The following is a 22,254-nucleotide window of genomic DNA, read 5'->3' as shown; positions in this document are numbered from 1 at the left end:
CTCTTGGTCTACCTGCACCATCACGGCAGTCTTCAATACCCTTTGCCAATTATCAAATATACTTGTGAGCATATCACATTAGCCAACATGTAGGGAATATATGACATTTCAGTAGAAAAATTTTAGATCAGCTCTTAACAACATTCAGATTGTTGTAAAATATATTTCCCATGGTATTTCAAGACAACAGAATAACACAGACCACTTATTACAGATACCTGTACACAACCATCTGGAAATTCTTGTCAGTTTCAAACGAGAATGTTGGGCTGCTCTCCAAGGTGTTTCCCCTTCATATTCCAGTGAGCAATGGCCGCACAATCAGCAGGGGAGAGCACAGGAGTTTTCATATCACTGTAAGCCTACTATCGGCTACCAAAGATACACGGGCTAAAACATGATGAACGTGTGAAGATAAAAGTCTTAAGGGCTGTTTTGTGGCATGGGGTTTTGTTATGTAATTCAGACTGTCCCTGAACTCAGGAGCCTTGTAGCTTGGTTTCTTGGTAGCATGTGCTTTGTCCTGCTCTCAATGTTATATTAAGAACCAGCTTTTGAAAATTCAAATGTATGTCAAGAGGAAAACAAAGGAGCAAAAGAATAGCATTTCCAGTGTAATTTGAAAAATACCCATCAGGTCCAGCATTTATGCAATATTATCCCAAATCCCACTTTGTCAAAGTCAGGTATCATGCCAGAGTAACTGAATGAACTCATAATTTATCTTGAGAAAGAATGACGATAGTAATGAACCAATGTCAAGGATTACATTTCAATTTCCACATTTTATCTAAAGGGCAAGTGATCTGTAGTTCTCACTCTTACATCTTTTAGTCTCTCTCTCTCTCTCTCTCTCTCTCTCTCTCTCTCTCTCTCTCTCTCTCTCTCTCTCTCTCTCTCTCTGTGTGTGTGTGTGTGTGTGTGTGTATAGGCAAGAAATTAACCTCTGTTGCATTCCATAAGAGTTGCCTATCTTGTTCTGAGACAGAGTCTCTCACTTGGCCTACAGCTGGTGAGCTGCTGGGTTGGCTAGGCTCTTAGCTAGTGAGTCTTAAGAGACCTGCCTGTCTCTGACTCTCCAGCACTGAATTACAAGCATGTAACATTACACTGGGCTTTTTCACAAGGATTCTAGGCAGTGAACCCAGGTCCTCTTGCGTGTGTTTAACTGACTGAGTTCTCTTTCCAAACCAAGCTGTTGTTTAGAATTGCTTGTTTGCCGGGATGGTGGTGGGGTCAGATCTGGTCCCCACCCTGAGTCTGAAGCTTCTACTGCAAGCACTATAGGACACTGAACTGTCCCAGAGTGCAATGAGCCTGAGCTACATTGAGATCTGGCTCCCTTCCACTGTCTGCATCTTGACCAAAGCTGCTGCTACATGTAGAATTTCTTCCACCCTTCTGGCCACAAACCAGAATCAGATCATATTTATAGATGAATCTTAACCTTTTATTAGATTATTGAAGGCAGGAAGCATGCCTTTCCTCTCCTGTACCTTGTCCAGTGCCTTCTGAATGGGTGGGGGTTCATCCAGATGAGAATAGTCAACCTACCAGGACCACAACTCTAAAAATACATGACTCTTCCTCTCTGAGCACCTATCCGTGTCAATAGCTCCTCAGTTAGGGGTAGGGGCTGTATGCACCTCCCCGTTTATGGTGGAATAGTAACTGCTTTGATCATGTGTAGGCCTTGCTGCTCTGAATTCTGAATGTAATAATGCTGTTATGTCAGGAGACATTGTTTTACCCAAGTGCTCCACAACCCTCAGCTCCTACAGCCTTTCTGTCTTCTCTCCTCCACAATAGCAATGTCAGCCCCTGCCAAGCATGCATATTCCTTTTTGTGTTAATGAATACATTTTTAAAACACAGGATAAACAGCTATCTGTCCCACCTTTACAGTGGACAGCAGCAGACCCAGGGCCAGATAATCTGGAGAAACACACAGATCTCTCATGGGAGCATGGGCTGGGTGCACAGAAATGTCTAATGCTCTGATCCAAATCATGGCCTTGTCCCAGGAACCCCTTCAGTCCCCACACACCCAGACAAGATCATGAGAACACACAGAGCTGCCACACACAGAAGTGGTCCATCTTTCTTTCTCCCAGAAAGCTGTTTTTTTTTTTTAAAGGAGTTAAAAAAATCTGGCAATTCCATTATCATTGTCGAAAATGTTTCATGATGATCATTGTATGTGAAAGCCATCAGCTCTTGAATTTTAGTAAAACACAGTTGAATTAAAAACAAAAATGGTTCGTGTTGAATACAGCGTGTGATTTTCCTGCGTGTAGAGAGGTCCCTGCTGAGGGTTCCTAATGCAGAGCGACTGTGCAGGTGCGGGCTCTGATTCACAGATCGATACTTCATCTCTAATTACCCAAGCCCTCCTGTGCACTACTACTTTCTATTCCCCATGGAAACGGGACATGAATACTAATGCGATCCAGTTGTCAGGAACTGCCTGTAGCCAGCGCAAGTCTGCAGAGCCAACTTCGTCACAGCATACAAAGAGGAGTAATATTTTTCACAATCAAGCTCTGCTCCAGACTCATGCGAAGTCCATGCCTTTGGGGGACTCATAATGAACATATTTCAATGAGTGTTATTTTAGTAACCTCTGAAATGTAAGTTTCTTTCCCCTACCTCCCCACCCCTTCAGTCCCAGAGTTTCTTCTACAAGTTGATATGGCATTGAGCAAACTGGAAAGAGACTTACCAGACTCAGGAGTGCTTGGGACAATTACAGAAAAGCATGTAACATACTGTTAGGTCAGAGTAACCATTGGTATTTGGGGATCAACCCATGACCTTGACACACCCCCACATCCATTCCAGCTTCATGGAGTCCTGCAGTCTTGCTGCTTGGCTGCCTGCAGAAAGCTGTCATGAAATGTCATTCTCTCCAGATGTGCCCTGAATTTGATGAATGACAACTGGGCCGGGGGCGGTGTGTGTGTGTGTGTGTGTGTGTGTGTGTGAAGCATTTTTCCATGTCCTCTCAAGGACACATCACTAAACCCCAGTGCTGCTGGGACAGCATGAACTATCACATCAGCGCTGGCACAATCCCTCAAACACCTGAACAAGTTTAATTTGTTGACCACCCCTCTCCTGACGACCTGACCTTGCACAATAACTGAGCCTCTGAGAGTCCGGGTTTTCTTACCTCTAAGGTTAACAAAATGCATTGTACAACACAGGGCCTGGCCTTTAGTGAATAATAGGATGACTACACCCAGAATTCCCAGCAGTGACAGTCAGCTACCACTGCTGAGTGTGGATATCATTGCTGGCCACACACATTTCACCCTGGCTATTCACTAAGCCAGGAGTGTCCCCCAGTCCTGACCCCACACCTAAGAAGTGAGAAAAAAAAAAGCACCACACAGAATGAGGAATTTGAGTCATTTCCTAATATATACCATAGAAATGCATCTGAAATGTAGCCTGGAATATCACCCATAGCTCATAGCCTCCACATTCAGAAAGCTAACCCAGGAAGATTGCCAGTTCAAGGAGGGCTTGGGTAACAAAGCAAGACCCTGGCTTAAGAAACAAACAAAAGACACAGACCATCCTACAACAATACAGAGAGCTTGAGTTTTAGCAGAATCCCACACTGGAGGACAAAATCTGCCCCGCAAGGACGGCAGGGTTGTTCTAAGGCACTCCTGGCAGTGCAATCATGGAAATGGGTTTCCTAAGGAGAAAGCCCAAAATTAGGGCCACAGGAATGGGAGCAGTATGAACAGCCAGACTTTTTAAACCAAACTTTGTGTGTGTGTGCACACACGTATGTGTGCCACATATAAGGATATATATATATATTGTGTGTGGGCACATGTATGTGTATGTACAGATACACATTCACATATTAACATGTGTGGAGAGTCCAGAAGTTACCACTGAGTATCTTCCTCTTTAGTTTACATCTTACTTCTTGAGACACCATCTTTTACTGAATGTGGAGCTCACTGGTTCAGTTGATCTGGTTGGACAGGGGCTCCAGTCTGGGACTTACCCTAGTGTGCCTGCCTGGACGTTTGTGTGAGTTCACGGGATCCAAACTCAGGTCTCTGTGATTGGGAAGTAGACTAAACATTTTTATTTCTTTGCTGTTTTAATGGAAACAGTCTTAAAATTTCTATTTTCTCATATAAAAATTGTTAATAACTTCATATTCTCTTCCTATAGTCATTTTACTCTTAATTCCTATCTTAAAGCTCTTATATCATAATATGCTAAATATTTTAACTTACTATATTTCTGCTCTTGTAAAAGAAGTCTTCATGACTCCTTCTGTCTTACTCATTCCTTCATGCATATATGTGACCACCAGAGCAACACACAGACTGCTACCTCTCTTCAAGTACAGTTTCACTCAACAATTGCTAAGGACCATTCTGGATTTATTTTCAAAGAACTGCATGCTCCTCTGTTGATGATAATGTAGTGATAATTCTGTGGATAGTAACTATTAAGATTATTATAAGTGCTCTGTGGTTTTTATTACATGCATATAGATGTAGATAATATTTGCATTGAGATAACTTTACATATTCATACTTGAACATCTTTATAATTCTTTCTTCAGCATGAATTTATAGGAGTTGAACTGCCAGGTCAAAATTTTTTAAGCATACTTATAACTATTCTGTATTCCAGACTGAATCAATTTACCATAATTGTCACAATTTCAGATTCTCTACTGAATTATCAGATACAAGCTGAAGGTGTGCTTTTAGACCATATGACCGGGTTCCGGAACAATTAAATACCAAAGAAGTTGGGTGACTTGCCTATAGTCATAAAGCTGATCAGAGGGAGGGTTAGTCCTGGAGACGGCAATGGCCCTGTGGGACAGCATGACTAGGACGCTCTTCAGCATCTTCTCTACAGCACCTTTAGGCTCTCACTCCTCACTATGCTCCGTGTTGGGAATGTGGACCACAGCCAGGAACAAAGGAAAATGGAGTGGGATAAGTGGAAGGCCCAGACTGGATGGAGGAGCCTGTGAGAGGGATGGGTAGAAGGGAAAACACAGTAGAAGCAGCACTCAAGTTTGCTCTGAAATTCTGTTCCAGAAAGTATGTCAGCCTGTTAGAAAGGGTCCAGGCATGACACAAGAAGTGTGTCACTAACTAGCAGGCCCCAGCAGTTCATCACATCAATTCTCCTGTTCAGAGGTTACAGTAAATTCAGAAATCACAGCTCCCTGCAGAACCCAACTGGCAATCAGCAACAATTAGTGTATGTAGGTGTGTCTAACCCATGGCCCATGCAATCAAGGATAGCTAGGAAGGAGGCCTAAGATAAAATTGTGGAGTTACTTAAAACACTCTGAGGTGTGTGTGTGTGTGTGTGTGTGGTGTGTGTGGTGTGGTGTGTGTGTGTGTGTGTGTGGTGTATGTTGTGTGGTGGGGTGTGTGTGTTGTGTGGTGGTGTGTGTGTGTGTGTGTGTGTATGTGTGTGTGTGTATGTGTGTGTGGTGTGTGTGATATGTGTGGTGTGTGTGTGTGTGTGTGTGTGTGTGTGGTGTGGTGTGTGTGTGTGTGTGGCTGAGCAAGCCTGTAAGAGCTTCCATAGCCTCATACATATAAGTTGGATATCTCAGAAAAAGAAGCAGTTTTCCCATTTTCCAGGAAAAAATGAGAAGAAAAAAGGAGATTTTACAGAGTAAATCATATGGCCAAGCATAACTAGCAATCCAACCTTGACCTCTATCTACCCAAGTGTTCCACACTGAAGTGACTTGGGATTCATCAACCAGGTCAACTATTACAAAGCAGGGATTATCTGAACTGCTGGGTTTTGGAAAGCTGACTTCTAACTTTTCTTTGGCTCAGTCAAAGAATTTAAAAACACTCCCAGTTCTGCCTCAGGCACATCAATTTGCCCTTCTGAAATTGGTTTTGTTTTACCCAAAATGAGAAATTTGGGACACTTGATCGTTAAGGTCCCTTCTTCCAATGCTAGTAATACAAGCCATGTACACATTTTTAGAAGTGTGTGTGTGTGTGTACCGCACGTGCACACTCATCTGTCCTAGCACAGGCAGTTGCCATGACATGCGTTGAGTAGGCAGAGCACCTCAGGTCCTCACTTCTCTCTGGTTTGACACAGGGTGTCTCTTTTGCTTGATGCTCCATGTGTCAGGTAGCTAGTCTGTGAGCTTTTGGGGATTCTCCTGTCTCTGCCTCCCATCTCACTGTGGACTCACTGGTGCTATGAACATGCTGTCCTGAGTCTAGCTTTATGTCTGGTCCTCGCACACGTACTGCAAGTACTTTAACCGCTAGGACATCTCCCCAAGGTATTGAGTGCACTTCTGATACAAGCACATGATGGGCCATTTCATATAATTAAAAAATAAAATTCAGATTTCTTTAAATAAGTGACTTGTCCAAGCAATTTTAAAAATTTAAAAAATAAAACACACACACAAAAACAAACTTGTAGATGGATGACCATTTACCCCATGACCATTCTAACAACTGGTCAAATTCTATTTTCACTTCCACATAAGCAAACAGATGACAACTTTGTTTCTATTTCAGAAGCATTCCAATAAGCAAATGAGAACAATGGGAAATATTAGACCAGCTAAATAAGCTACGACACATGTACCATGTAAAGAAGAGCCATGGTCCAAGGAGGACTCAAGAAAGCAAGGGCATGGACAAGAGTCTAGAAAAACATTCTTCAACTGCAAGTCTTAGTGGTTGGTCACAAAGCTGATATAATTGAGAGGAACCAGCAGATACTTTGGTGTGTGCAGTATGCTTGTGTGCATGTTCATGACTGTGTGGCAGGTGCTTTGGCACATGTGTCTACATGCACGTGGAGGTCAGCTGTCTTCTTCTATCCTTTTCCATTTTATCTTTTAAGACAAGGCCTCCCACTGAACCTGGAACCTGCTGACTCCGCAGGACTAGCTGATTACTGAGTCCCTGGATCCAAGTGTTTCTGCCTCCCTGGTGACAGGATTGCAAAGGTGCACCCTTGTGTATGTCAGGATCTTCACATGGGCGCTGAGGATCCAAACTCAGGTCCTAAAGCTCATGTGACAAGCATTTTATTGACTGGGATATCTGACCAGCCCCTATAACCAGTGAATCTTAAAAATAATAGCAAAATACATTACAGCAAGTGGCAATATGGTATGGTTAGATTAGTTACCCAGATATTGTTTGTAGCTCAATAAATCAGTGCTAGATTTTGCAAACCACACTTCTCTGGCTCCACGGTGCCAGTGTATTTATTGCCAGATTCCTCAGGAACACTAGAGGGCTGGAAAGCTGCAGGGAGCTGACAGAACATGGTCTAACCGGTTTTATTTCCAGTTTTTATTATCTGGCCAGTGACATATCTTTACCCCAAGGCATCAATGGGGCTAGCTTTCTGCTAGGGACACCAGCTGGCCAGCATCTCCTGTTCAGAACTTTACTGGGCTCTGTTATGCTTTTCCGTTCCTTTCTGAAATCCCTTGAACCTAAGTACTAGTGTTTTCTTGCCATCACTACCTTCAGTTCCCTTTAGGACCCCTCAGGTCCTAGAGTTGTTTACTCCTGATTCACAATGGAAAAGATGCTTACACCCGTGCACAAGCTAATTACATCTCTAAGTACATTGCTTAGTTCATAGGCGGAGCATCTCCAAACGGAGCCATGAGCCAACCCAGGTTCAGTAGCAAGGATCACTGCATGGATGTGATCAATAGCTAGCCATTCAGTTGCTTTGATTTACATAGCCCCAATGGGTCCCTATGAATCGATTCTTCCTAAATATTTTAACTCTTACCATGCTTCTTGTGGTTTCTCTATCAGGCCCAATATAGAAGCTAGATACAGGTATATGCTCAACAGTTTTTCTTTATATATGTTTATAGAATGGATGATGTAGAAATGTACCAAATGGTAAAACGCTAGAAGCAAATTATCCTACCATGTAGAATACAAGAAAAACTTTAACCTACATCTTAGAAGTGTGTATGTATTACCTTCCTGTGATGTTACATTTAAAACCTAAAACAAAGAATTTAAAAATATTTTTTAATTATCCCAAATAGAAATTTCCATCTAAAAGTGATTAAGTCTAAACCAACCAACAAACACAAACAATAGTCCACCCTGGACATTAGCTCTCCATCCTCCTGTGTCCACCTCTTCAGTGATGGGATTACAAGTGTGGATGCGTGCTGAGCAATGGTTTGGTTTATTTCAGGGCCCTGAAAAGTGTGTCATTTGTGTGAGGAGGCCACAGGCCTTCAGAGCACCCCAAGTATCCTTTGACAAAAGCATTTGTTTGGCTCTGCCATTCACGTGTATGGGCAGAGCTACTTGTGAACAGCACCAATAGACCAGGAAACACCAAATCAGGCTTCCATCAAAGTATTTCTCAGCCTAGCAATAATCCAACATAATAGTTTCCGTAGGTGTCTGTAAGGTACATGGCACACAGTCTTGACATGCCTAGTCTTTTAGGGTAGGATGTGCCTGTCTGAGCTGTCAGGACAGAAGGAAATGGGACAGTGTAGATCGCCAGGCATTTTCCTCTGAGCTGGGGAATAGTTACACATTTGATTCTTGAATAAAAGTTAGTTCATTGATCGGTGATTATGAGAAAGGTGAACTTGGGCTATGTTGGTAAAATGTACTGATTCTATCAAAATATTTACAATTATTATGAAATTTTCACTTTAATTTCAAGATGTATCCACAGCTTTTTTTCTCTTCGTTTAAGAAGGGTAAATAATACTGTCTTTCCTAAGTTCATAAAACTATTTAAAATACTTAATTTTTTAAAAAACTTACTTAAGCTGGAATAAGGACTTGATTTAATCAGTTTAGCTAACCTGATGAGAGAAAGAAGTCACGCGAAGCCTGGCCCAGCAAGAAAGCGAGGAGTATAGTACAGCAGTGTGTGCCTCATTTGTGGTTCATCTTTAGTAACTTTAGCGGAACCTTCAGGATAATACCTCTTTATTTTTTCATTTTTTTTTTAATAAAAAAGGGTTTATTATAGCTCACAAATCCCAGTTACAATCTATCATTGTAAAAAATTTAAAGCAACTAGATGCTTAATATATATGTAGTCAAGATCAGAAACCAATGAATTAATAAATACAAGCTAGGACTCAACTTTCTCCATGCTATACAGTTCAGGATCCCCTACCTAAGGTATGACACCATCCATGGTGGGCAGATAACCTCCCACAACATGCTTATAAGCCAACTTTTTTTAATTATAATTTTTTATTTTCTATATTCTTTGTTTACATTCTAAATGATTTTCCCTTTCCCAGTTCCCCCCTCCCCATAAGTTCCCTAAGCCCTCTTCCTATCAATTCCCATTCTCCTATCAATCCCGTCCTACTTCTCTGTCCTGGTACTCCCCTATAATGCTGGAACAAGCATTTTCAGGATCTGGGACCTCTCCTTCCTTCTTCTTGGGAGCCATTTGATATGTGAATTGTGTCTTGGGTATTCAGAGTTTCTGAGCTAATATCCACTTATCAGTGACTGTATTCCATGTGTGTTCTTTTGTGATTGGGTTACCTCACATAGGATGATATTTTCCAGATCTAACCATTTGCCTAAGAATTTCATGAATAATTGTTTTTAATTTCTGAGTAGTATTCCATTGTTTAAATATACCACATTTTCTGTATCCATTCCTCCACTGAGGGACATCTGGGTTCTTTCCAGCTTCTGGCTATTATAAATCGGGCTGCTATGAACATAGTGGAGCATGTGTCCTTATTAAGATCAAGAATTAACAAATGGGACCTCATAAAATTACAAAGTTTCTGTAAGGCAAAGGACACTGTCAAGAGGACAAAATGGCAACCAACAAATTGGGAAAGGACCTTCACCAACCCTACATCCGACAGAGGGCTAATATCCAATATATATAAAGAACTCAAGAAGTTAGACTCCAGAGAGCCAAATAACCCTATTAAAATATGGGGTACAGAGCTAAACAAAGAATTTTCACCTTAAGAACTTTGAATGGCTAAGAAGCACCTTAAAAAAATGTTCAACATCATTAGTCATTAGGAAAATACAAATCAAAACAACCCTGAGATTTCACCTCACACCAGTTAGAAAGGCTAAGATCAAAAACTCAGGAGACAGTAGGTGTTGGCGAGGATGTAGAGAAAGAGGAACACTCCTCCACTGCTGGTGGGGATGCAAGTTGGTACAACTACTCTGGAAATCAGTCTGGCTGTTCCTCAGAAAAATGGGCATAACACTTCCGGAGGACCCTGCAATAACACTCCTTGGCATATACCTATCCTCTTTAAATTTGTGCTTTCTTGACCATGAAACAGAGGGTTGACAAGATGTTTGCAAAGTTGTGTACAGGTATTCTGATAACAGGATTCAATACACCCAATTCTGTGTCACATGATGCGAGGCTAAACCAGGCAGTTCTTCCAAATGGATGCTATTCAGACAGCTCTGGAGAAAGAACTTCAATACAAGTGAATTCAATCAGAGCATGTCTAAGTCTTTTACTGTTTTTTAAACCATCTGTTATATCCTGAAAGGAAACTAGTGTAAAAATGGCAAAGTTTAAGGAAAAAAATTCCCAAGCAAACATTTTATTGACAAGTCTCTTTACTGCCTGGCATGGGCCACTGGCCTTGTATCCTTGATCCGCTATAGTCTGGACAGAAGCTACTGTCAAGCCATTCAATTTGTGTAGGGGCAGAATGAACTAGAATGAACCAGGTCAATGCCAACATGCTTCCTGTGGTGGTGTCAGATGGCCACACTTACCATGTGAGAGACAAAAGGGACCATCCATGGAGATGAGGGGACAGGAGAAAAGAGTGGTCCTGGCTCTCACTGTCTTCCCTTTATACCATCAAAAGCTCTTACCAACAGAAGTGAGCGTGAACCCCCAAACCATGGCCCTCACATTCCACAAAGGGCAAATGTTTCACGACTGCTAAAGTTCCACCTGCAGCTATCTTCTCCAGGTAAGCATACAATGCTTTCCTCTCTACATCTACACGTATAAGGGTTCAAACCAAGCACTTTCTGCCAGGTCTGGTCATGCCAGCTGCAGATTTCTCCACCATGAATATGAAGGTCATCCAATTCCATGGACTCATATGACCCCAGATCATATATTCTTTTTTTTTTTATATATTTCCCTCATTCTTTTTTTTAAATATTTTTATTTTCTATATTCTTTGTTTACATTCCAAATTATTATTTCCCAGATTTCCCCTCCCCTGGATCATATATTCTTATTAAAAGAAAACAAGCAAAGAAGCAGTTCCCTAAGGGAACGACCAGCAGTGACAAGTGTCTCTAAGGAGCTCTAACAGTGGTAAGTGGCCACTTTCTATTACAGCAATTCCACAGGTAGACTGTGAATTGAATATCTGATAATTCAGACTTTCAAAACAAAACATATTTGAATACTTCACATCAATATTCATGATTTACTATCATACCACTTGGCACATATGCTTTTTAGGAGATATATTTTTATAATAAACGAACACCAATATTACTCTGGAGGTTACCAGTACAAGGTAGTTTTAAAATTAAGTGTCCATTTTATGCCAAGTTACGATTGTCAATCCATGCAAGAACATGAGAGCATAAATCTTCGTGAGTCTTGAATTTAAGCACCCCAATTTATCACTAGTACCAGTAAGCACGGCACCCACCAGGCAAAAGAGAACTACACCTCATAAAGAAATGTTCTCATGGATGAACTGTCCTCGTTCATGTGGCAGTTTGCAAACCAGGAGTGTAGACAACACAGGCATCCCCAAAAAAAAAAAAAAAAAAAAAAAAAAAAAAAAAAAAAAAACCAAAAGAAAAGAAAAGAAAAGAAAAAAATCTGAACTAACCACCAGCAGTATATCCAACCTATTAATTAATGGGACTAGACATTAAAACAGCAAACTTTGCTGGCTAGGTTTACATTGCTGACACCCACTGCAGCAACCAGGGGTTGCCAATCATGTGACATGCAGTGCTGAAACTTTAATCACATTCATAGCATCAGCAGAACAGTGTAATTCTGATGCAAAATTAGGAATAAGCACACAGAGAACACTGAAGACTTCATAACCACACTGAAGAGACAAACTGCTTTTCAAAGCATTTCAGACATACAACCAAATGAACTTTGTGTATATATATATTTTTGTAAATCCAATTTAAATATACAACTCGTTCTTTGTAAACTTGTTACAGTATTTAAAGTCATCACACATTAAAAACTGGATATAGGCCGATAGCCATATAAAAACCATATGAAGGAATTTGACAGTGCCTACCTGTTTCAAGAACCGGACTCCGTAGCTGAATACATAGAGGTAAAAGGAAAATCTCCACCTATAGGAAGTTAAAGAAATTAAGACATTCGGTTAATAAATTTCGCAGTATTTTGAGATACGTGAAGAAAAACAAATGACTCGTAGAAATCTGAAATCAAGCTGGACAACAAAAACAGACAAGATTAATTAATAAACAGACAGGGGTAACTCAAAAAACCTCCCAAGGAAACTGGAAAGCCGTGACTGATCCTTGGGAGACGCCTTCCTGGAAGTACTGCTGCTCGCTCACACGGTGTGAACAGCAAAAACGGACTTTACCCGCATCCCCGGTCAGCTTTCCTGAGGGTTATGGGCAAGTGTCTGTGCATTTCTTTGCATCTGGCATACAAATTCTCCATCAGAACCTAAAACTAAGGTTGACTCCCTGGACATGGGGCAGTTACGCAGGGTTCAGGCTCATGTAATGCTTTGCTGACACCATACTGAATTCCAACTAGGTGTTAAAGGAGCCCTCCGTTTTATCTCGAATGGACCTTGCAGCTTATTATTTAGTTCTGATAAAGACCACAGAATCTTTTCATTTTGGGCAAATCTGTCAATATCCTTTGACCTCAGTCCTACCTCTATAAGATAGTAGCTTTTTCCAAAATGATAATTCAAGGATTTGTCCAGCTTTAGAGTAACCTTTATTTTAGTCCCTTTCTTTCCCTATTATACTGAACCAGTGTACTGCAAGAATTTGCTTTACTTTTCCGGCCTCTGGAGAATTTGCAACCACTCTAGTAAATGATTTATAACAGCTGTTTCAATTCTGACTATTGTTAGTAGGCAATGATCAGACAGCTTTTATGTATAATAAAACTTTTATAGAAGTCATTGGAATTCTTACTGTCATTTATATGTCTGCATTTTATCCCACATCACTAACATGACCCAGTTTTCATAAGACACGGGTTCTATTACAGGAACATTGATGCCTACCTTATTTGAATAACAAGTTCCAATGAATATTTACAAGGCACATTTTTATTTCCACAAAATATCTGCAGGGAGTAAAAAATTGCCAGTCTTTTGAAACATGGAAAAAATTATTTATGGAGTTTCATATAAGTTACCATTTCTAAATGCTTGCTGCAAGCTTGTTTAGTGTCTTCAGACTTTCACTAAAGCATCTCTAGGAAGAGGTAAGGAAGAGTGCATTTAACCACATATGGGAAGACATCACTTTCAGTCCCTTTCTAGGCGCAAGGAAGGATTCTTCTAATAGTGAGAGAACAAAATTAGATTTAAAAAAATACAGGGAGTTAACAAACTTAGGGTGATACCTCAGCTAGTAAAGAACTTGCCTAAAAATATGAGGATGTGTGTTTAACACCCAGAACCCATGAAAAAATTTAGGCATGGTGTCCTGTATGCTCAGTGCTGGTAAAGCAAGAGTAATTCAATAAACCTCCTAACAAAACAAAAATCAGGAACCCTTGGATCTGGATGGTCTAGTCTGGTCTAGCCTGATTGGTTAGCCCCAACCTTAGGAGAAACCCTGTCTTAAAGAGATAGCATTCCTGACATGGTACCTGAGTTTTCCCTCTGCTTCCCTATGAATACACACATACATACACACACGCATGCTTGCACACTACATACATATACATACACAGAGGCACAGGCAAGCACACAGGCACATACACACTCATGCATGCAAGCATCTCTGAAGTGGACAGAGGTAACATTAAACATATCATGGGCCTTAAAAGAGGCAGGAAAGTCATCCTCCCTCCCTCCTCCCCACCACCTCCCTTTTCCACATTCTTAGCCACCTTTCCCAGAAACCTAACCTATGCTTTTTGAGGCACCAGGAAAATCCCCCGACTTCTGTTAGTGATTTGCTGCTTCCTGTAACAACCAGAAAGAAGGAGAAATACTTTGCATGGTGTTTTCACATGCGGAAAAGATTCTGAGGCAAGATGATTTTTGAAACTATTGTGTCCTGGGGCTTGGAGCTCTTCCATAGCTCATGCACAAAGCAACAGAGAACAAGGGACTGGAGATGGCTTATTTGAAAATCTTCTAGTCCACTGAAAACAGGTCATAGCCTACAAATGTCAACTTGTTATTAGGCCAGAGACCTCAAAGACAACGTTTACTAGGAAACAAAGAGACAGAAGGCAGGACCAAGGGCATCTTCTCTGTGAGCAGATCTGAAGAGATTATTTGCAATCCAGCAACAAAAATAACAGCTGAATGTTAGCATTAATCTATCAACTGGTCTGAGTGTAGCAAGCAAAGACCGCCACTAAACAACCACAGACCACTCTCTCCAAGGAGATTTCCTATAGGGATCTGAGTCATTTTTTTGGTAAAATATTTGGCATTCTTGGTGTGATTTAAAAAAAAAAAAAAAAAAAAAAAAAAAGGCCAGAACTTCTAAAACCGTAAGCAGAGAGGCAAAGGCCTCTACTTTTAAATTCTTTAAAACTGTCAGAGTAAAGGAGATTTTAGATGAAGAAAACCTACAAACAGTTGTAAAGATTCTGAAAACGGAAGCTTGGAATTATTATGCACACAGTAGGTGGGGGGCAGGGGGGATGGGAGATGGGGGGACAGAGCTCAGGGACATGAAGCTGTGGAGGTGGGGGTGGGGTGGGGGAGGAGCTGAGAGAGGAGAAAGAATAGGATCAAAATACACTGTATGAAAAAAGTTAAATATAAAAATTAATTAATTAAAAACAAAGATAATACACAGAGAAGAAATCCAGTCACTGAAACAGATGGTAGGCAATCCCAAGAGATCAAGAGGGAAAAGGACTGCAGCGCTGGGTTCAGAAAGGCAGCCTAATTACAACTGTTTCTAAGGAACAGTTTCCAGTGAAAAGTCGATAGAAGGAATCAAAGACACGTTTGAAAAAAAAAGTGCTTAAAAAAAAAAATCCAAGAATCAAATTATGTTCTAAACAATACCAATTCAAAGCCACGTTCAGACCAAAATTTTGAATCCTAGAGTAAAAGTGAAATGCAGAATCCTGAATTCAGGCAAGAAAACAAAACATGTCAATGCACAAAACAATTAAAAGTAAGCCGCCATCGGGGGCAAAATTTCAAATTTCCACATGGTCCACATGCCCAAAATGGGAACCCTTAACCAAAGAAGGCCATAGCTGGCCACGGCACTTTCCATTGGTAAAGGAACTCAAAATAGACTCTCATATTCAAAAGTTCCGAAACGGTGCTATTCCATAACCTTCATTAAGTGGTGCGTTGTTCTGTGTGTAAAATAAGTGCACACAAAAAGTAAGAATCTCATTTACAATAGTTATTATATCTTGACAAATGTATCTATAGCTAAATAAAATACATTATTGATTCTTTTTTTTTTTTTTAAAGAAACTCAGGTCAATTTCAACCACAAAGATAACAAAATGTGAGAACTCAAAGAATTTAATTTAAGGATAAAATAGGCTGCATAAACTTGGAAATATACTTAATTTCCATAAATTTCATTGTCCAATTAAAGCTATTGTTTTCAAGGGACAATATAAATATTTAACAGTAATCATGGGATAAATTCTGAGATATTAGTAAAAACAAAGAATAAAGAAGGAAACATTAAATTCATTGTTATAGGTACTACTGTTTTGATAATAAGAAATATGCAACTAATAATATTGATGAAATCTTAAGAGATGAGTCCTCCTTAAAAACAGTTCAGCCAAAAATTACCTCAGTGTCTTTTCTTATGTACAGCTGAAGTAGCAGAAGTTGGATTTTTTTTCTTTTTCTTTTTTAAATAAAGCAAGAACTCCAAGAGAAAAGGAAGCAGGATTGAGGCTAGCTACCTCGTTCCTCATTTTGTAGCCTGAGGAGACAAGGGAAGGGTGCCAGTTGAGCTGACTGAACCGCAGTCTGAAACTCACACTTTGAACGAAGCACACAGACCCTTGGGCCCCACTGTTAACCCTATTACAGGACCCTATGTTGGCAGCACAGGCTTTGGCATCAGGACACAGTTGGCAAGGACAAAACGAGGACACAGGCCCAGCACAGCCTCCAGAGGCTTCTCTCAAATTCTTCAGAATTAGAGTACACCCCAGCACACAGAAAAGGCACAGAACAGTTGGAGAAAGGCATGCAATCAGAAAGGGGGAGGGAGGAAGATGAAGAGACAGCCGGGGCGGCCTCTTTTGGGCCACTATACACATTTCAGTCTAGATAATGCACATGGCGCTGCTTTGCCGCCTCCTTACAGCCATAACCCCATGCCTTCTCCTCTATCCAAACCAACATTTTATAATCTTTCTGAACTTTTTTCTGGTCTCTACCTACTAAGTCTTTTGTTCCCTTAAAATATTGATTTAACATTAATATATCCTTTAAGTGTCTACTAACTAATTGGATCTCTGGACTCTGAATGAGAATTTTGCATCTTAAATCTGCCAAGGACTAGCTCTTTGGCAGCTGTGTTCATACACACAGATGGGACACAGTCTCCAACCAGTGGCCTTGCAAATGTACCTACTGATCTGAATGAAAATAAAGGCAGTAAGAAGTACTTCTACAAACTGGAATGGGGAGAAAATGAGGAAAGAGTCAGAAGTAGATGAACAGATATGTGACACACAGCACATGCTAAATAATAACTCTAAATGTTCGCTTTTGTTAGCAGTTGTCATGTGGCATGCGTGTAATTAACTTTCATGACTAATCATGTCTCAATGCCAATGGCTACATACGCTCCCTTATCAGAATAAATATGGTTCCTGGGCAGATAGGTTACATCACAGGTAGAGATACAGGAGACAGAGGAAGCCTGCATTCCTATGTGGTTGAGTAGCAGGCCATGGGAATGAGAGACTCTGTTGCCTTTTTTTTTTAAATCTATGTGTTCAGATCTCTTTGACTTTGTTTCTCCTTGTTTATAGTTTTTATGGGTACTTACCAGTCAGTGTTACAAAACCACTTGCAATTGTTACTACATTATATTCAGTTTACAAATAGCTCCAGGACTGTTCAGGATAAAATTCCTGAGTTTAAGGATCTGTGGTGCTTTGAGCAAGAATGGCATGTGAATGCATGGGCTACTGAGGATGCAAAGATGAACATAAAGAGTTGGTGATGCCCAGACTTCATAGGTCAAAACACACTCCTGTTTTCTAAGGATCTAATGAATGCCTACCCAGTTTTCAGGAAAAAAAATATCATTGGGGAGACAAATAAAAGACATTTTATTGGTAATTATGCAAATGATAAGATGGATATTCCTTAAAGATTTACTAAATGACAAGAATGTTACATGTAAGGTTATTTGCAGTCCTTCCTTTAGGGGACTGACAATCGAAAGACTTAATTCTTGACACACTATCATTCTAAATCTAAGGCTTTACTATTTACATCTTCTATCTGTACTTCTAAATCATACCAAAAAGTGATTTCTATTTCAAGGACATCTGGCTATAAGGTCTCTTAAGAACTGCCTTGATGAACTCGTCTTTTTGTCTTAGATGTGAAAATGCTGGTAAGGTCACAATAGCACCATAGCCTGTCCCTCCTCTAAGAGAGCTGGGTAAGGGACTGGGCAGTGAGGTGGATATGAAACCAATGGGCTATGAGCTCCCAGTGTCCAAATCTTCTGAAGACGGTGGCAGTGACACAGAGCCAGACAACAGACAGGATAATAGTGGCTCCCAGAACAGGGAAAGGGTCTGTTACTAATGGAAAAGTCCCTGCTTCAAATTATAGAGTAGTGAAGAAGGAATTGACAGAGATCGGGGCAGAGTAGGCTTCCTCGTGCCATCTGAAACCTGATATAGTATTCTAATACATTTCCTTTTGAATAAGGACAAAAACGCATATAAATGAGTTACAAAAAAAATCATTATTATAAAATACCTCTTGTATTACCAAAGTTCTGATTATAATTTGTGCAAGGCCCTTTCCCTGCTGAGTCACCTCACCAGCCCTAATAGTCTTTTTTTCTTACATCTCTCAGTTCTTTCCCTCCTCCCCCACCCCATCTCCATCTCCGTCTCCGCCTTGGCCCTGGTCCCGCCCCTCAATGTTCATGCTTAAATCTATATTTAAAATATTAAAACTTTTTCTTTTGTATTGCTATTTTAAAAAATAGTTAAAATATAATTACATCATTTCCCCCCTCCCTCTATGTATATAAAAGTATCCTTTATTTCCCTAACAGGCTCCATCTGCTAACCTAAGCCTGGTCTGGAAGCTTCTAGCCTTGGACACTCTTATCTGGGCTATCTAAGGCCCAGATGCTTTCAGTCTCTGAGACTTGCTGCTGAATAAGCTCACCCCTTCCTAGTTCTTGCTGATCTCTGGCTGGCTGACTCACCTCAGCTCTTCTGGCTCAAGCTCCCCTCCAAGCTGACTGATTCGGCTTGGCTTCTCTCTCAGCCTCTCACTGTTTGCTCTGCTTGGCCTCAAACTAACGCTGGCAATCTGTCCTAATCTTCTGGCTCCTTCGCATTCTCTGGCTCATTCTGTCTTCATCTGTGTGTAGCTTGTTCGTTCTCTGCAATCTGTCTATAAACAACTGTCCTGGTAAAACTTCCCTCTCTTTTGCCCCGTGCTGCTCTTCCTCAAGTAGCCTCTCTTTTCTCTGTTCTTGGGAGAGTTGGGCATATCTTACTCTGTAAAGTCTTTCTCTGATTTATCACTTTGTCTCCCACTCAATTAGATACCACTTTCAAACACAGGAGCTTCCTTCTACAAACTAACTTTACCTTCATTGTTTGAGATTAAAGGTTTGTGCTAAGGGCTGAGCCACACCACAACTATAAACAGGGTTTTCAAACACAGTATCAGTGTTCAGAGTGATTGACCAAATATCTGGCAATACCTCTTCTTTATGCCCCTCCAACATCTGACCCTTTCCTGATTTTCTCCCAAATTCACAGCTTCCTCTTCTTCAACCACTTTTGTAATATATACATATAAATAAATAAACACATAAATACAACCTGGTGAATCTGTTTATAGGGATGACTACTTGATATTGACAGCACCAAGGGTCTCATCCATGGGCCCTAATTCCCCTTCTCTTGGCACGGGTGGAATTTCTCCTATCTACCTTAGGGTATCAACAGTGCTAGAATTGCTCAGGTCTTGGTTAGGCAGCCCGGTTGGTGAGATTTCACGGGTGTAGCTTCCCTACTGATCATATTTTCTTTCTTTTATATATCTGAAGATGTATAAAGAAGGAAGTAATGATATTGGAAATGAGTGTGTGAGTCCACATTCAAAAAAATTACAACCGGAGCTGATTTGTAAGAGAAAGACTCTGAAGACAACCAAAGGGTCAATTCTGGTATTTATGGCATCCAAAAAGCAAATTCCACCTTTTATGCCCCTAATTTTGATGTCCAAAAGCTCATACTCTATGTCCCCTTGAGCTCCATTTTGAAATTGGTTAAATCCTCCCTCTCCTACAGGGAGGCCTCTACAAGACTCTCAATGCCCATACTCCTCCCTGACCTCCCCCCCCCAAACAGTCAGAAAAGTTTGCAGAATTATTTTTCTCTTGCTACACATGCAACATTCTTTTATTTTGACGTCTATTTTTTGAAATTTAAACATCACTTCTCCCCTTCCCTCTAGTCCCTCCCAGCAACCCACCTTGCTCTCTCTCAAATTCTCTTTAATTTCTGATGTTTCTAAGTATGTACATTCAACCTGTTCAGTTTGTATAAAGTTATTTGTATGTATATGCTATACATATGTATATCACATCAGGGCTAACCATTTGGCACTGGCTAAGCAATTAGGAGGAGTCTTCTCAGAGGAATACTATTTCTTCCACTCTCAGCATCCTTTAGTTGCCTGTAGTTTTTGTTTTGCTTTATTTGCCTAGAGTTGAAGCCCCATGAGCTCCCTTCCATTTCAGCGTGTCTGTTCCTGTTGTCTTTGTTCAGATCTTTAAACATGCATTCTTAAGATCAAAAACAAAACAAGAACAGACAGAGCCAGTGCTGAGTTTATTCTCATATATAATTCCACTTGGCCACACAGGAACTGCTGTCAGTTTGTTCTTTTCCCTTAGACAAATGAGGAGATGTGGCACAGAGGTCGAACATGGCATGCCTGAAGTAACATGGGAGCTGGGAACCAAACTCACGTCTACAAGGTCTGATGTTACAGCCCGTGTTTCCTTGTGTCCTCTATTATGCAACAATGGAAATAACAGCTAACACCAACCATAAGGAATGGATAAACAAGGGAGGTGTGGCCTTTGCAACAAGTTCTGACAGAAGCTACAAGATACATGAGACTCTCAAAGCATCAAGGTCAGTAAAAGAAGTCAGCACACAAGCTCCATATTGGATGACTCTGACTCCATGCAATTCTCAGGAAAGATAAATCTATGGAGAAACTATAGGTTACTGGTTGCCTGGAACTAGCAGTCAAAAATGATGTGGAGCAATAGCAAATGGGGACAAGTTATATTTTCTGGGTTGTGTTCCAAAACTGGATAGTGATGTTGGTATGACGCTGTCAATCTGCCAAAAGCCATTGTATTGCACTCTCAAAACAGATGAATTTCACGCTATGTAAATTATGTCTTAACAAGTAGGTTCAAATAAACAATCAAGCAGGCCCACTGCACTGCCTCTGCTCCTGGCTCTCTGCCCATTCTGGCGGTCCTTGCTGGATGCAGGTCTCCTAATTCTGGATGTCCACAGCGGTCCTACTTGCTTTACTGGGGAATCACATTACCACTCTGGCTCTCTCTTGGATATTCTGCACTAGCGGGGGTTCTTTAGAGGACCAGAACTGATAGAATGAATCTATATATCTCAAAAGGGACTTTTTTATTGTATTGTATTTTATTTTTATTTTTTTATTTTATTTTTCAAGACAGGGTTTCTCTGTGTAGCCCTGGCTGTCCTGGAACTCTGAGGACCAGGCTGGCCTCAAACTCAAAAATCTGCCTGCCTCTGCCTCCCAAGTGCTGGGATTAAAGGTGTGCGCCACCACAGGGGATTTTTTTAAGAGTGGATAACAGGCTGTGATTCAGCTAGCCCAACAATAGCTGTGCCCTGATGAAAAAGCCAAGATCTAATATTTGTTCGGTCCTAGAGGCTAGATTTTAGTTGCTTTCAGATGTAGTCAGGTTGACAACTGGGATTAGATATTACACATTCGAAATTCAGAGCAAACATGTAAATCAAAGTAGTCACCAAAGTGTTTTACAACAGAAGCCAACAATTAGGAAATACTCTATTTGGCATAAACCAGGACCAATTCCTTCAAATTTGGAAAGATTTAGTACTTTCTTCTTTACATTTAAATTATATTGCAAGGACAATTGGTTGACTTTTTAATATTTTGCACTAAATCTTTTACCTCTATTGACCTGGGAACAAATTTTGAAATAAAAAAAAACCTAGATATTTGTGTTGAAATACAGTATTTTATTAGAAAGAGAAAAAGAGTTGAACAAAAGAGTAAGAATAACTCTCAAAATTAAGAAGGAGATTGGGATCAATGAAATTATTCCCTAGAGCAAGTCCTGGAAGACTTATTTAGAAAAATCAATTAGTAAATGTGTTAAGATGAACAGACTAACAAGAAAAAATAATCAAAGGTATTATGTAGTATATGCCTATAATAACTTAAGTAGAAAGAATTAAAAATACAAAATTCATTTGTAGCTCAAAGGCTGTATAATTTGCAGTAGGCTAGATTTAACTGATTGGCCAGTTGCCAGCAAACACCATAGGCACAACTTAAACATACACCCAGAGCTACACCCAGACCCAATAACGTTTGCAAAAACTTTATTATAGTAATGGAGAATTAGACCCTTGAAATGTGTTTCTGAAATATACATCCTTAAGTAATTACAACTTATAGCACAGAGTGCTTCCAACTTTTCAGTTGGAAGAGAAGTCAGGTTAATTTCTAAACTCAGAAGAATCATATGGATTGGC

At 40.3% G+C, this 22,254-nt stretch overlaps 1 protein-coding gene across 1 annotated transcript in view; it reads right to left on the bottom strand.

The window, feature by feature from the left end:
• The window catches only part of Cers6 (ceramide synthase 6), a 248,154-nt gene that overhangs the window by 104,411 nt on the left and 121,489 nt on the right, over positions 1-22,254 (bottom strand). Inside the window, exon 4 of the mRNA XM_052182623.1 lies at positions 12,314-12,371. Within this exon, the coding sequence (XP_052038583.1) occupies positions 12,314-12,371 (58 nt within the window). The remainder of the gene's footprint in view (positions 1-12,313; positions 12,372-22,254) is intronic.

The sequence above is a fragment of the Apodemus sylvaticus genome, chromosome 5 (assembly GCF_947179515.1).
Source record: "Apodemus sylvaticus chromosome 5, mApoSyl1.1, whole genome shotgun sequence".
Taxonomy (NCBI): Eukaryota; Metazoa; Chordata; class Mammalia; order Rodentia; family Muridae; genus Apodemus; species Apodemus sylvaticus.
The sequence above is the reverse complement of the archived record's forward strand: the minus strand, read 5'-3'. Positions and strand labels throughout refer to the sequence as shown.